The 14538-nt window shown below is 41.9% G+C and overlaps 1 protein-coding gene across 1 annotated transcript in view; it reads right to left on the bottom strand.

Moving 5' to 3' along the window:
* Positions 1–14538, bottom strand: part of ADAM12 (ADAM metallopeptidase domain 12) — a 193602-nt gene that overhangs the window by 79104 nt on the left and 99960 nt on the right. Inside the window, exons 4-5 of the mRNA XM_086617005.1 lie at positions 8302–8380; positions 4309–4385 (exon numbers count right to left, since the gene is read on the bottom strand). Coding sequence (XP_086473131.1) covers positions 4309–4385; positions 8302–8380 — 156 coding nt within the window. The remainder of the gene's footprint in view (positions 1–4308; positions 4386–8301; positions 8381–14538) is intronic.

The following is a 14538-nucleotide window of genomic DNA, read 5'->3' as shown; positions in this document are numbered from 1 at the left end:
GTTTCCTGGGAGATTTGCATCCTTAAACTACCGAGCTATTTCTGAGAGCCCCCCAGCAGAGAGGTCACTGCGGATGCCTTTGGAGCTCCACGTCCCTGTGCCAGCATCCTCTGCCAGGCCCTGGACCACGGAGATCCTGCTCTTCTTCAGGCTGCATTTTGGTGCATATTTGCTAGGTTCTGTGCTTGCAAAGAAAATAATAAGGGAAAAATCATTCAACTTCATGCAAATTTGTCACAGAAGATGTGTGTGGTGCCTACAGACCAAAATTATTTGCTAAAAACTGGAAGAGCGTCCGAGCTAGATAAACAGAAGGGTATTTCCTGAGGACAGGAAGGAAACTACTTGACTTTGTCGTACCTTCACCTTCCCACAAGCTTTGGCAGTCTAATTGGCTTTCTTATCCAGATGGAAGCGCCGGAAATCCTGATTACCCATTGTTCCCATTTCGTGCATTCAGCATTTACCACCTCCTCTCCGCCATTCAGCTCTTCCTCCTCCGGAGAAGCCAGCAGGATATAGACTCTGGCATGATTATATCCTCCTCGAACCTGCATTTTAGGCAGCTATCAGTGTCAATCCAACTATTTATGCCATTGTAATCCTACGTGAAGCGAGGCACTCAAATGTTATGTCTCAGAAGACGTAACATAGCTGAAATACGTGAGTGTCTGTGTGTAAGAAAGCCGAGTCTACTCCTCACTTATCTTTCTATCTCACCCCCTCCATCTGCCTGAAAAATGTAAAGGAGTCAAACCTGTCTTGATTCCTCCTGTAGCTCATCACGGACTAATCACATCATATTTACAAGCTAATAACACATCTCAAATGCTCAACCATGTGGCTGCATTGTAAGTAAGAACTTGATGGCTGTAGTAAGTCAGAGCAAGGTTGCTCCAGCTCAGGGCCTTGTCTCTGGCCCTGGCCAACAGCAGATACTTGAGGGTAAGATATAAGAACATAACAAGCACACCCTAGTTGGTACCCCAGCTCTGACAGCACGAGTGTCAGGGTCATCTTTGGGTTTGACAGCCCTCAGTTCCCCACCCCAGACTGGCTCATCTTTTTTGAATCTACTGATACTTTTTACATTGACACCCTCTCTGTGACAGTGAGCTCCACAGCTTCATTATTTGGTGAATAAAAAAGTACTTTCCTTTGCTCTAAAGTTTCATTTCATGTCTCCTAATTTTGGGGTTACGAAAAATATTCAGTAATTGTCCCCTCTTCAGCATGACATTCAGCCTCGTTTCATCATACCCCTTTCTCCGTCACCTCGTTTCAAAAGTGACAAATCCTAGTCTATTTTCTCTCCTTGGATAAAAGCTGTTCCATATCTTTGATCATGATTTTTGCCCTTCTCTGTACCTTTTCTGGATATACAGTTTCCTTTTCTGAGATGGGGATGAGGAGGGGAAAACAAGAACTGCATGCAGGATTCAAGATGTGAGTGCACTATGGCTTTATAAAGTGGTAACGAGGGTTTCTGTTCTATCCTCTATTTCTGTCTCAGTAATTCCTCTGATCCTTTTTGCTCCTCTGACTACCGCTGAGCACTCAGGCTTCAGAGCATAGTAAAATGCAGAACCTATTCTTCATGACTAGTTTCATGTCTTTCAACGAACTCTCCTAATCTGAGGACAGTCCCTATTGATCCACCCCTGGAACAGTGCCCAAGGTGCCCGTCTAGTAGGAGCAGGAGGATATTAGTGCCCTGAGATTTCAGTGAGCTAACAGCTTGCGCTTCCTTTCATTAGATGTTTTTCAGGCACTTAAACTTCAGCTCCACGCAACAGCTGTGTGAGGTAGGTAAGAATCATTAAATGAATTTCACAGATGGAGAAACTGAGACAGAGAGATTTATCCAATTCACTTAGGAACTGTCACAAAGCCAGGAACAGACCCCGAGAACGAGACCAGTCTTTCCTTCCACTGGCTGCTGTCAATGAAACGGCTGCTCCAAGGTCCTCACCTGAGACTCCATGGCCACACAAAGTCTTATGGCTCTACCCCTGCCGCTTGCAGTCTTTATCATGACGTGCAAAACCAAGAGTCCCTACCAGCTGGTGGGCAAGTACATCCTATCCTATCCTATCCTATCCTATCCTATCCTATCCTATCCTATCCTATCCTATCCTATCCTATCCTATCCTATCCTATCCTATCCTATCCTATCCTATCCTATCCTATCCTATCCTATCCTATCCTATCTCATCTCCTATCCAACTATTTCAAGCTCTAACACCAGTAAAGTTGCCAGCAAAGCAAGCCATGAAGTAGTTTTGAACTGTTCTGTTTCTCCTCATATTATTTCAGACTGGATCACGTGCAGTAAATGATAGACTCATGGAATGGTTTGGGTTGGAAGGGACCTTTTAAAGGTCATCTAGTCCAACCCCCCTGCAATGAGCAGGAATGTCCTCAACTAGCTCTTTCCACCCAAATTCTTGAGTGACGCATTGCCACAATAATGTTTTGGTGGCAGAGGTGTACGGTGACCTGTGGGCCTGATTCTGGAAGATGCTTAGGGCTCTCAGCATCTCAGTGCAGCTGCTTCAGATTTCATACCACCTGGCCTTTTATTCCTAATGAGTTCTAATGAGAAGGCATGGATGGTTCAAGATGCTGACAGTGCATTATGAAGTCTTTCAAAGAGACATTGCTGGCTCAGATTAGGCACTGGAAGTTATTACTATTGGCTATCAGGCTGTGAAATGAGTTTTGTGGAGTAAGTCAACAGGCACTCATCACAAAGTGTTCTCGCTCATGGACACTCTCTCAACCAGCCTCAGCAGCTAAATGGGCACAGATGCTGAGATACGTCCTCAGTTGTTCTCCTACTAGAGCAAAACATGCATTAGCAGGGAAACTTATGAAACTTTGAACTGAAAAAGATGCTGCTTCACTTTTCCTATGGGAAAGGAGCCCAATACTGTCAGCTTGCACTTTGGGGATTTATCTGCAATAGTGCCAGATGAGGGAAAAACGTCACCGTCAGCGTATGTAGCCTTGACATACCTGACTGCCTGAAACTGGGAAACAACTCTGTGAGCTCAATTGTAAAAAGAGCACATTAGAGAAGAAAGAAAAGGCTTTTAATGTGGAGAAGAGGAATTTCTCTTTAGAATTCTTCATTCCTTAGGTAGCTCTGGAACAAGACATCGGTGCAGACCCTGTCCCACACAGTGCAAACTTCCCTGCGGACCTTGCAGCAATGCCATCCCTTTAACTAAAACACCAAGAGCACCACGTTAGGTTTGTACAGACTGCAAGAATGACTGGTGAATGCAGGCTGCCGTGGTCCCTGCAAGGGGTTAATCCAAGTGAACTTGTAGGAGATGCCAGATACATAGGAAGGACCCATAAAAACGCCCTCTCCCTGTGGGAATGAGCCACAGAAATCCCATCCACTACAGCAAACGGGTCCCTTCAACAGGGAGAGGGGTCCCAGTAACAAACGGTTTGCTCTCTCTGCTGCCGTCTGTCCCAGGGCTCTGTTGTGAAAGCCGTGATACTCCTGCTATTGCACAAAATGCAAAATCGAGGGAAAAAGACTCCAGCTACTCACGCTGTCTGTAGATAAATTAAACAAACCCAGAAAAGGTTGAGACAGCTGGAAAACTGACAGGAAAACTGGGTTTTCCAGGGAGAACACTAAAGCCAATTTACAGTTAATTACTGTGATTTGGAACAGCTCTGTGAGTAAATTCCAGTCTCTGATTGTCCAAGTAAGGAAGATAATTGTTTCCTGAACTGTGTCCATTGTGTATTTAAAATGTTGTCAGCCTGTTCCCTTCTCAAACTCAGAAGAGGTTTGGTTTTCGGCAATGCAAATCTGCTACTCCTCTCTTAACGAGTAGCCAAAATCCTGGTGCTGAGCTTCATACCTGCCATGAATGCAATTTACTGAGCCCCACAGCCATATTTATAGAGCAACCGCTCTTAACGACGAGGCTGCTGGACGATGCACGAGTTTGCAGCTGCAAAGCAGTCCTGCCATCACTGGTGGAACAGCTTTGAGGACAAGGAGGACTGGAGGGCCACTGGTCAGCCCAAAAACGTGCCAAGCACCATACTGCTGCAAAAGGGCAGCAAGGGAGAAGGGAGGTCGTGGAAACCCCCAGATTGCATTTTCTACTTTTTTTTTTTTCCTCTTCAGAGCAACTAGAGGCAAGATGTTTTTACAGAGATTGTATCGAGATTTGAAAACGCGATATTGGTACATTCGTTAAAAGGCAAGCCAAAAAACTCAACAGGTATTACGACAGTTTCTTGAGGAGCTCAAGTATCACTGAAATGTTGGCTCACCTGAGTCCAGAGCAGGTGCTGAGACTGACCGAGGAGTCGGGGTACCCTCGTACACGGCCGTGGTAATAGCAGTGACCCTGGTTGCAGAAAGAGAAGACATTTCAGTCATCACAAAAGCTCTTGGCTCTCTCGTTTTCCTATGGTTTTCAAAGTTGTTTTCCATTTCATTCGCAAGCACATTGACAGCATCTTTCCTGCCCCATTAAATATTCACTGTCCTCAACAGTCCAAAGGGTTCCTCAGTGGAAACCCTGGGTACTTTTAAACCCCGGAGACTGAGGTGGTGAGGTTTTTGTCGTTGTTGTTTTGTGGTGGTTTTTTTGTTGTTTTTTTTTAAAAGAGGGTCAGTGGTATTTAAATTGCTTGATTGACAACCTTTCTCTGTGTTATTTTATTTAAAACTACAATACAGAATATTTAATAAAACACTCAGATGAACAAATCAGCTGACACATTTTACTACTTTCTATAGACACACATATTTTTATTTAAGGTCATTTACGTCTATGTACGTCTATAGAAGGTAGCTATGTATAAAGAGAAGTACAAAAAAAGCCAAGCCTAACCCCATAGCTTGAAAAAAATCACAGAGCAAACGGAGGGGAAGGGAAACAGGTTGGAAAGGAAACCTTTTATTGAATTACCCAACTGAGTGGCTGCATGTTATTAAGAACAACCAAGAATAAGACGGCCTGCTATTTTGAGAGGCAACGATCCAATTTCATTTTGTGGCTAGGTTATTGTATTTCCTTAATAATCCGCTGCTTGCAAAAGGCACCCACAACAGAGATACTTTCTCAGCACATACACATATCTGTCTGGAATCAAGGTTAATTTTATTGTTGACTAAAGGTTATATTACATTCCCAATTATGTGACTGGCTGGAAAGCAACGATTGTGTCACGTCCAGCATTTCTTTTCTCATGGCTCCTTTGAATGCCACCTGGAAACTGAAAACACTGTTGTAAAAGGTTCCTATCTTATTAGTGCAAAGGAAAGTTATCACTCAGGCTTCGACCTGACAGTCATCTCACTGTGCCTTTTTATTACCCGGCTCATTCACATCCATCTAGCTGCATTAATTAACCTTTTCCGTTTTGGGGCATGGTTTTCACTTATAAAGCCTCACAGAGCAGACTTCTAAAGACCACCTTGATTTCGATAAAGAAAGCAATAGCCATGAAAATGCTGGGCAAGATGGAATATTTCAGATATGAGTTTTCTACAAGTAAGGTTATACCATGAAAAATATTTGTTTAGAGCATTTGTAACTCCAACATGAGCAACTGAACGCAGAACAGCAACATCTGACTTTCTAAATACAAATCTCAATCGCTTTTCTCGGTGAAAGAAATGGCAGAAACATGGTAACAGTATTTTACTCTTGGGTATTTTTATCATCAGTACTCATAAAGAGTCAGTACTACATTAGGCAAGGATAAAGCCACAATAGAGGGGAGGAAGTCATGGACTGAGTTTTTTGGGAATGATTGCTTCAGTCACAATTGGTATGGACGTCAAGGTTTTCAGTCTGAGTGTACCATTTCACTTTATTTTAACATTACCAGTTACATGCATCCAGCTGATAAAAGAGAAGAAAAAACAACACCCCCGTCTCAGCACCGACTCTCATACAGTGACCCTGAAATAGTCTTAAAACCAAAAATAAAGTAGGTTCGTTCTCATCACTTAAAGTAAGTGTAAGGCAGAGGTGCAGTTCAGAGCTCTGCAGAAGGCAGCCTTTGGGGTTTAGCATCACCGGTGTTAAGCACAGTCCCCAGCAGAACAGGGAGGGCAACCTGCTACCATGTCCCACACACGCTCGCTGACTTTATCAAAGACAAAAGTCCCCATTCCTTTCCTTCTCCACACGCAACTTGTCATTTTATTGACTTTGAGCTCCTTGTTGTGGCCCATTTTGCAATTTCTCTGAGACCCACATGCTATACGATGCCGAAGTTGAATAGCAAAAATGTAAACTTACCAGACCATGGCCTGCAATTGGACTGGTAGAAAATTGATTTCTAGCTCAGTAACTCCACTGAACTGCAGGACTTTTTTTCCTCCTTTCAAATCTTTTTATGCCTGTAAACTAGTATATAAAATGGATGACCCCCTAAAAACAAATAATTACCACGGCTGATTTGTCATACTTAAAAGAGTATCCTACCTGAGATCATTTAATAAATACCAGCTTCTGACAACTGCAAATTTTTCACGTGCTATAAACCAGAAAAATAACCTGGACGCTGACTCGTGTGCTAGAGAAACTCCCCACACGACAACTCCACAAACCTGACTTGGTTTGACCTCCAAGCAGAATTTGACTAAGCAACTTTTCAATGGGAAATTGGATTTAGTTTCAACTACAGGCTATATATTGATGTCCTTGGTGAAGAAAAGATATAAAAATCAAATCACAGAGATTTATCTTTTTTAAACCATATTGCAGCATTTAATAAAAAATGAATTCACTGATCTCTCAAAAAATATTTTAGGCAGCAAAATGCACTGTCAGTATTAATCATTACTCACTGCCGTTACGAAAATCAGTATTTTTTTTTAGCAAGGGATAGTCTTGCTATCATTAGCTGCACACATACTTGTATTAACGTAGGTTAATCTGTCAAAGAGTTGTGAGCTTCGTTTCTTTCCTTCTACTTTCTTGAGGAGTCTATACAGCCTTCCTGTTTGTAAAACAAATGACTATTTTCTACTAAGCTCATTTTGAAGAAGATTCGAGCATCCAGCAAAAAGGAAAACACTGAAAGCTTTCAAAATGATTGCTTTACTTGGGAGGTCTGGGGCTATAATGAAGATGCTTTTTCAGAAGGAAGATGTTACGCATGGAAATAATGCCTTTCACTGATACCAGCAAAGCCCATCATGGATGGGAACACAAAGCACAATGCTTCTTCTGACAGCATCAATAAATAAATAACGTAACATAACAAATACTTTATAGGACTTAGGCAGATAAAAGAGAAACTTTGTAATTAAAATTGCTTGCTGCATTGTTCCTAATCAAGGCTTTCATACTGTCAGGGGACAAAAACATTACTGCCTTAAAGTGTTTTTTATTTACAAAAAGTAGTTTTTAACTCCTGATTTTAACAAGGATCATATTAGTCATATTTGTATATATACACACACATAAATATACACATACATACACGTAGCCCTGTCAAAGAGGCAAAGCTCTGGGAAGTTAGGAAAAAACCCAGAAACAGGCTAAAAAGCACTTTTTGCATATCTGCTATAGAAGAGTGCTACCAGAAAAGAAGAGCAGGTAGTTTTATGTCTTCGGATAGCTGATGCTGTAGTCCTTAATATTTGTCACAGCTTTCAGCTAACTGGGGCAGAGGGGCTGCTGTGGAACTTACAGAAATACGAGTGGCACTTCGTTCCACTAGACTCTGCTTTTGTCAAGAAAGGTTGGATCAGATGATCCTTGAGGTCCCTTCCAACCTGGGATTCTATAGTTCTATTTTATATATATATATAAAAGTATATCCATAATGGTCTTATGGTCTGGTTTAAAAAAATAAACCCAAACAACTAACTCCCTCTCCCAAAACCCAGCCATGGCTTCCCCAACGCAGAAAGTCATCCAAGCCTTCAGAACCTCTGATGTGAGCTTCTGCACTATGGAAATCAGCTATTGAGGGCTTGCTTCCTGACTGAACCGAGACTTTCCTCCATAACTCATCAACAATGGCTGCACTTATTATAAAAATTTAACGAGTGTATTTCCAAGAAGCTGGATAAATCTCGCCGATTTTAAAAGTCACCTGGTTAAAACCCTGCAGCTTGCCTTTAAAGTCTCTCTCTAAAAACTCATGTGTAGGATCACAGCAGTCAAGAAGATACTGAAGGCAACAATAAAAAAAGATCACACATCTAGCTGTTTCATCCCACGGCTCAGATCCCGGCGGAGAGCACTCTGGGCTTTAATGATGAAGCACCATCCACCCACGAAACGCCAACCTTACCGTGTAATTGCGTGCGAGAACCACATCAGTGCCGTCTTTCAAATAATGCGTTTCTGTGAAGCTGCTGGCTAACAGGCCCCTGGAAAAGATGGAGCACACATAATATTAAGGCCACGTCACCTTGACTTTGTCCTCTAGCGGCTCCGTTTGAGATAGTGATCAAAGCCAAACATTAACGACACAACGACTACCGGGGCCGTGTGCGAAATAAGGAAAAATATAACTCCAAATACTGGAGCCGCAGTACATGAACACTTCCTTCGTTACTGGGGAAAAGACTGCAAGCTTCCAGACTGCTTTCTCTTCCAAAGGAGGACTGCATGCCAGCCCAAATCAGTAGTGAATCTTCCATGTGATTTTCGACACGTTTTATGTGAATCTGAAATCTAGACATTTGGAGTATTGTTAAGTAATGGTGGTTTGTGGGAAAGGAAAACGCTTTCCCTGTGCTGCTTATTTTACTATATGATGTGTTGTACTCATCAGCAAGTGACCATCCAAAGACTAGTTTAGTTCTTGGTAAAGGAAACAAACTTCTTCCATAGACACTCAAGGAAAAACACAACAAGAACATTATAGAAGTCAGAGCACTGGGTTTATTCTGATCATCTGAAAAAGATATCGTAGAATCATAGAATGGTTTGGGTTGGAAGGGACCTCAAAGATCACCCAGTTCCAAGCCCCCTGCCACGGGGAGGGACACCCTCCACTAGACCAGGTTGCCCAAAGCCTCATCCAACCTGGCCTTGAACACTGCCAGGGATGGGGCATCTACAACTTCTCTGGGCAACCTGTTCCAGTGCCTCACCACCCTCAGAGTGAAGAATTTATTTCTCATATGTCATCAAAATCTCCCCTCTTTCAGTTTAAAGCCATTGCCCCTTGTCTTATCACTACATGTCCTTGTCAAAAACCCCTCTCCAGCTTTCCTGTAGGTCCTTTAAGTACTGGAAGGCTGCGATAAGATCACCCCGGAGCCTTCTCTTCTCCAGGCTGAACAGCCTCAACTCTCAGCCTATCTTCATAGGAGAGGTGCTCCAGCCCTCGGATCATCTTCCACATCATATCCACAAATGGAAATCTAACTGCTTGGAATGATGTATCAGGAGACATTGTGTGTGATGAGACATTTTCTTCTCATTCTCTCCACACCTCCTCGCCTGCCTTTTGCAATGATATAAAAAATTCTGACTTGCAATTATCATTTTCCAGAAATCTCCAGAGAGGGCCACGTGCGTGACAACTACGAAAACTTTTCTTTTTGTAGTAAATTCATGGAATAGGGTAAGCAGCATCTGCCTTTTTTTTTTAAAAAAAAAAAAAGGCTTGCTATTGATCTATTTTTCAATTCCTTATCTAAAGAGCATTTCTAACAAGGCCAGAATGAAGAATACATGTTCACATTTACTCCTAACATAGGTGTTAATCTGCGTACCCCAACACAAATGTGCTTCAGTTTTGACAAACACTCTAGTGAAACGCGAAAGCACAATATAGAAGAAACCAAAGATAAATGCCACCATCACCTTCCGAAAACTGCAGAGTTTGGACTATTGAAAATCTTTAGCATAGAGTTTCACAATGAAGCATTTCTCCCTTGGGTTGTTCATTTGAAGAAACCAGGCCCTTTCTTTTATTTAAAGCTGGTTAATGCTGCACTCTTGCATATATACGTGTGTAAACTGGTACACAGTCTCGATACATATTTCTTACATTTTGTATAGACATCAAAAATTAAACATGGACAAACATTTAATTTTCATTACTGACTTTTCACTACTTCATTATTGCATCACATTAATATCCAATCGCTCAGTCATGGTCAGGACTTGGTTGTGCTAGGAACTATACAAGCATTTATTAGAGAGAAAACCCATCTTTAAAAGCCTCTATCTTAAGGCAGAGGGGAAAAAAAAGCCGAATGAAACAAGACAGGAAAAAAAAAAAAAAAAAAGAAAAGAAGGAAATGGCAACATGAAAAAATGAAGGCAGCAAGGCCCAAGACAATGAGTATTCAAGCACAGATTCTCACTTCACATTTTTCAGCTTGTGGGAAATACTAGCATATTAACAGATACCAAATGTCACAGCACTGCAGTGTTGGGTGGGTTGAACAGGAGCTGCTCTGGATCTCAGCTGACCACTGCACTTCAAGCAGGGTTTGGTGACCTAACCAAGCATCTCGAGTTGATTTAGATTTAGTTATTTAGTTAGATTTAGTCTATACATTTCACCAACCTGCTCCATAGGGACACCTCAAACACCCCGTGGCGTCTTGGATGGTGTTTGACACCTATGTTTATCTCACCCCTTGTGCCTGCAGCCTCTGGAAGGCCTATCTGAAACAATGACTGCTCTATCCATGTTTCCTACTGACTAATTATCACAAAGAGTAGCTGCTTTCTTTATTATCATTATTATTTATCTAACAACACTGCTAAGTTCTGCACTTAGCAGGTGCTCATTACCTTTGTAAAGGCAAAAGGTAAGATCCCATCACTGTTGAAGCCAACAGAGTTCTGCTGTGCCCTTTCTGCAACAGAATTTCATGTGGCATACCAGAGCGATCTTTATTTAATTGGACAAAATACAGGCATCGATAGGGTAACAGATGTAGCATAAGGGCAAAGTGATTGAGCAATATACTAGCTTTATGCTCTGCAATTTCCAAAGTGTTTGACAGCAGTGATGATAAAGGTGACCTTTCTGCTTCTGTTCATTCCACCCTCAGGCACAGATTTAGAAAATATTTCGTAGATTCACAGATTGTAATACCAGAAGGGAGCGCTGTGATCAGCAGTCTGATCTGCTGCACTACGTAGGTCATTTGACTTAAATGAATCTTCTAGCACTATGACTGTGATGCAACCAGATCCATTTTCTCGTTGTATAGAGCCCTCGTCTGGATCTCTCATGATGGAGAAGCTATCATAAGCCTGGTAAGTTTTTAACAGTTAATTAAGCTCTAGGTAAAACCACTGCACTTTGTATCTTGCTCGACTGTCTCAATGTTCAATTTCCAGCCTCTAGATCTCATTCCCTTACATCAACGTTTCATTTTCATTTGAGTCTTTCATGGACAGTTCTACTTAGTAAAGTGAGGAACTAGAGCAGGTAAACAAATTCCTGATGTAGCTGTCATCAATCTCCCTATCAGTCATGTTTCATCAGGATAGAAGTTTGCTATCTATCCTGATGAAAATACTGGCTGAAAATAAGAATTCCCAGAGTAAGTAGTAAAAGACTGGCAAGAGCACTGGGATGATGGAGTCCCACTATTGGACTAACTTAAAAGTATGCCTCAACATAGAAGCCAAAGTAGGATTTCAGGTTAATGAAAGGCATAGGCTTGAAATTTTGTGTGCCACTTAAGGACTTTTTTAAGAAAATGAGAAAGTTTTTCAGAAGTCTGCATTAACACCCCTTCAGTTTAGTAACAAAGACGTCATTGCTAAGACATCTCTTTTCCTGCCACGTACAGCTCTAGCACTAGTTTCAGAGCAAGCCAGAGGAAAGGTTTTCTCCACACTGTAGAGGCTGGGGACCTCTACAAGACATGTTGCCAGGGAGGTCAAAAATTTCTGGCAAAGAAAGAAGTTGTTATCCACACTTTCAAAATGTCTAATATCTTAAAAGCCGTGTAGCCGAATAAGCACGCAGCATTAGTATCCAGGGACAGCAAGTCATGTAAAGGCATTTCTTGAAAGGCCATGAAAACTAAGTGTAAAAAGCACTCAAATTCCACAAGTGAGTGTGCATCACTTCACTTTCCAATTATGGCAATAATTTTTAACCTACCAAACAATGAATTCAACATATGTATCCATTAGGTAACTTAATCACACACCCTCCCCTGCCCCTCAAAGATATGCAATGTAATAGATTGATTTACATTTCTGGTTTTGACCCACAGTAGAGAAGATTAATAGAGGAAAGTGAATTAATTTAGATGGCAAGCTACTTAACCTAATTGGATCAATGTAATTCTGAAGGAGCAGGGATCAAAATAACATTAATATATCATCGTGCAATTCATCACCATGTCTGAAGTTTCCAATGTTGTCAACTACAACGCTCAGCAGTACCAGACCATTACCAATTTTTTGCACTGCGTGAAGAGGAAACAAATACTATCAAGAACTGCATCAACTGCTGGATACGATTAAAAAATCAGTCGAAGCAACACCACAACTAATTTATTCGCCAAAGATGCAAAAGTGCAATTCTTGAGTTAAATTACTTATGCACTTAATCACTATGTTTGTCAGCACCGTGAATTTTTTCACATTTCCCAGAGCCAAATTAACAAGTAGAAGCTTTGATGGCCCAGAAGAACAACTTCTATCCCTCCTGATCCATGAGTGACACAGCACAGGCTTCCTCATCCTCTGTACATCAGCAGAAAGCTTACCTATCCGATTTGCCGAAACATTTTCAGACGTCGAGCAGCTTTCACTAACCTAAGCCTCAGGGAATATGATGAACATTATTTAAACTTCTTAGCCTCACCTTCCCGGCCCTCCACAACGTGAAATCTTAGGTGGTTTGCTCAGGGAGGGAGAAAACGTCCTGTTTTAAACACATCAAATTTTTTACTCAATCCATTTAATGACAGGAATGGTATTTTAACACTCTGCCTCTCACTTGCAAATGAGAAAATCACTCTCTGCTCTCCAGGCACCAATATATTATTTCGAAAGGTTATAATGATATTTCATCACCCAGGGAGAGTCGGAAAGACAGACTTGCAGAAGTTAGAGGTGGAAAAAAAAAAAAATCTAGTGGATCATACAGACGGCCTCCCTGGAAGCCAAGCGTGCTGTAGATCAAATTAGGTTCTGTCTCATCCAGCTTCAAATGTCAGAAGCAATGCTGATCCCACCACTTTCAAAGGGAGATTGCTTTGCATTCCAACAGATGTTACTGTCATGATGCATTTCCTGATATTCAGCCTTTTCTAGTTTTTCCTACTTACACTTTTTTCAGCAGCTGAAACAATTGCTTTTCCTTCTTGGTACATATGTCATTCAGATAGGTGCAGATTATTATCAAATTCTCCCTTAACCATCCACGTGCCAAGTACAGCATATCAGGCTATAAAAAATGACAAGAGCTGGGTGCTTTTCATGCTAGTGCTACTCAGGAAAAAAAATTGAAGCATTATCACAGTAGGAGCAGACACCAGGGTTTCCCTTGGTGATACAGGAGAAACCGAAGACAAAAGCCTACGGAGCAAATCTCTTTCTGACAGCACACAGGCTTGTTTTTTGATCTGTCTTTTAGGGCAAAACTCCTTTGGTCACTCTCCCTGTTCCAGGTCACCCCTGTGCAACACAGAGATAAGGGGGAAGACACCAACATCGTTATCCATCAAAATGCATCTTCAAGTCTCTCGAAGCTGCTTTGTGAGACTGAAGTGACACCCAGCAACAGAGGTTCAACAGCACTGCCCTAAAGCCAAACAATACAATGTCTGGATAATCCAGTACATGTTTCTTCAACACCCTGGGTGGTGCGTGACTCACTGTTACGCATCTCAGAAGGACCATGCCTTGCTCCACATGGAGCATGAAACTTGACCTTTGCTTCATCAAGGAATCAGGCTGGCAGAAGAGACCCAAATTTTTACAATAACAAATCCTGGCTTCTGCCAGCACTGTCTGGTTGTCAGTTCTGGCGAGTGAGCAGGGACCTGGGCTTCTTTCCTTGGGCAGGTGCTCTGTGGCATACAGCCCCAACCCACCCAGCACTTCCAGGGATGCGGCATGACCTGCCTGCAGTCATTAAGCATTAAGTAGGACTTTGAGATAAGGTAAAGTGAAGGAGGAACTGGACACCTAGCTAAAATCCCATGCCTGAAATAGAAACACCATAAGCAATCTCTAAAAGCAGCTCTGTGTTTGCTTTTGAACCTCACGGAGCTGTAAAGCACCTTCAGATCTGAGCTGTGTCGACTATTTGATTCTGAGGTCTGACATGCCTAAGAATGAATCTTGGGTACTCTGCAAGACTGCCAGCACTGAGATGTATGATCTCATTACTGCTTCTGCAACTCCTCATCCTGTGGAAAGGTTTGGAAACGCAGCTCCTGATTGCCACCTTAAATCTTAATTAAAATATGGTCACACATGGACATCTCTGTTCTGGGCTCCAACATCACAGCAATGGACCCTTGGTTAGGAGGTTTCACAGGGTTGCTTTTAATGATGTAGAGAAGGTGCTGTGAACCTATTAAGC

The sequence above is a fragment of the Tauraco erythrolophus genome, chromosome 9 (genome assembly GCF_009769465.1).
Source record: "Tauraco erythrolophus isolate bTauEry1 chromosome 9, bTauEry1.pri, whole genome shotgun sequence".
Lineage (NCBI taxonomy): Eukaryota > Metazoa > Chordata > Aves > Musophagiformes > Musophagidae > Tauraco > Tauraco erythrolophus.
Note: the sequence above shows the minus strand (reverse complement) of the source record. Positions and strands in the feature narration are given on the sequence as shown.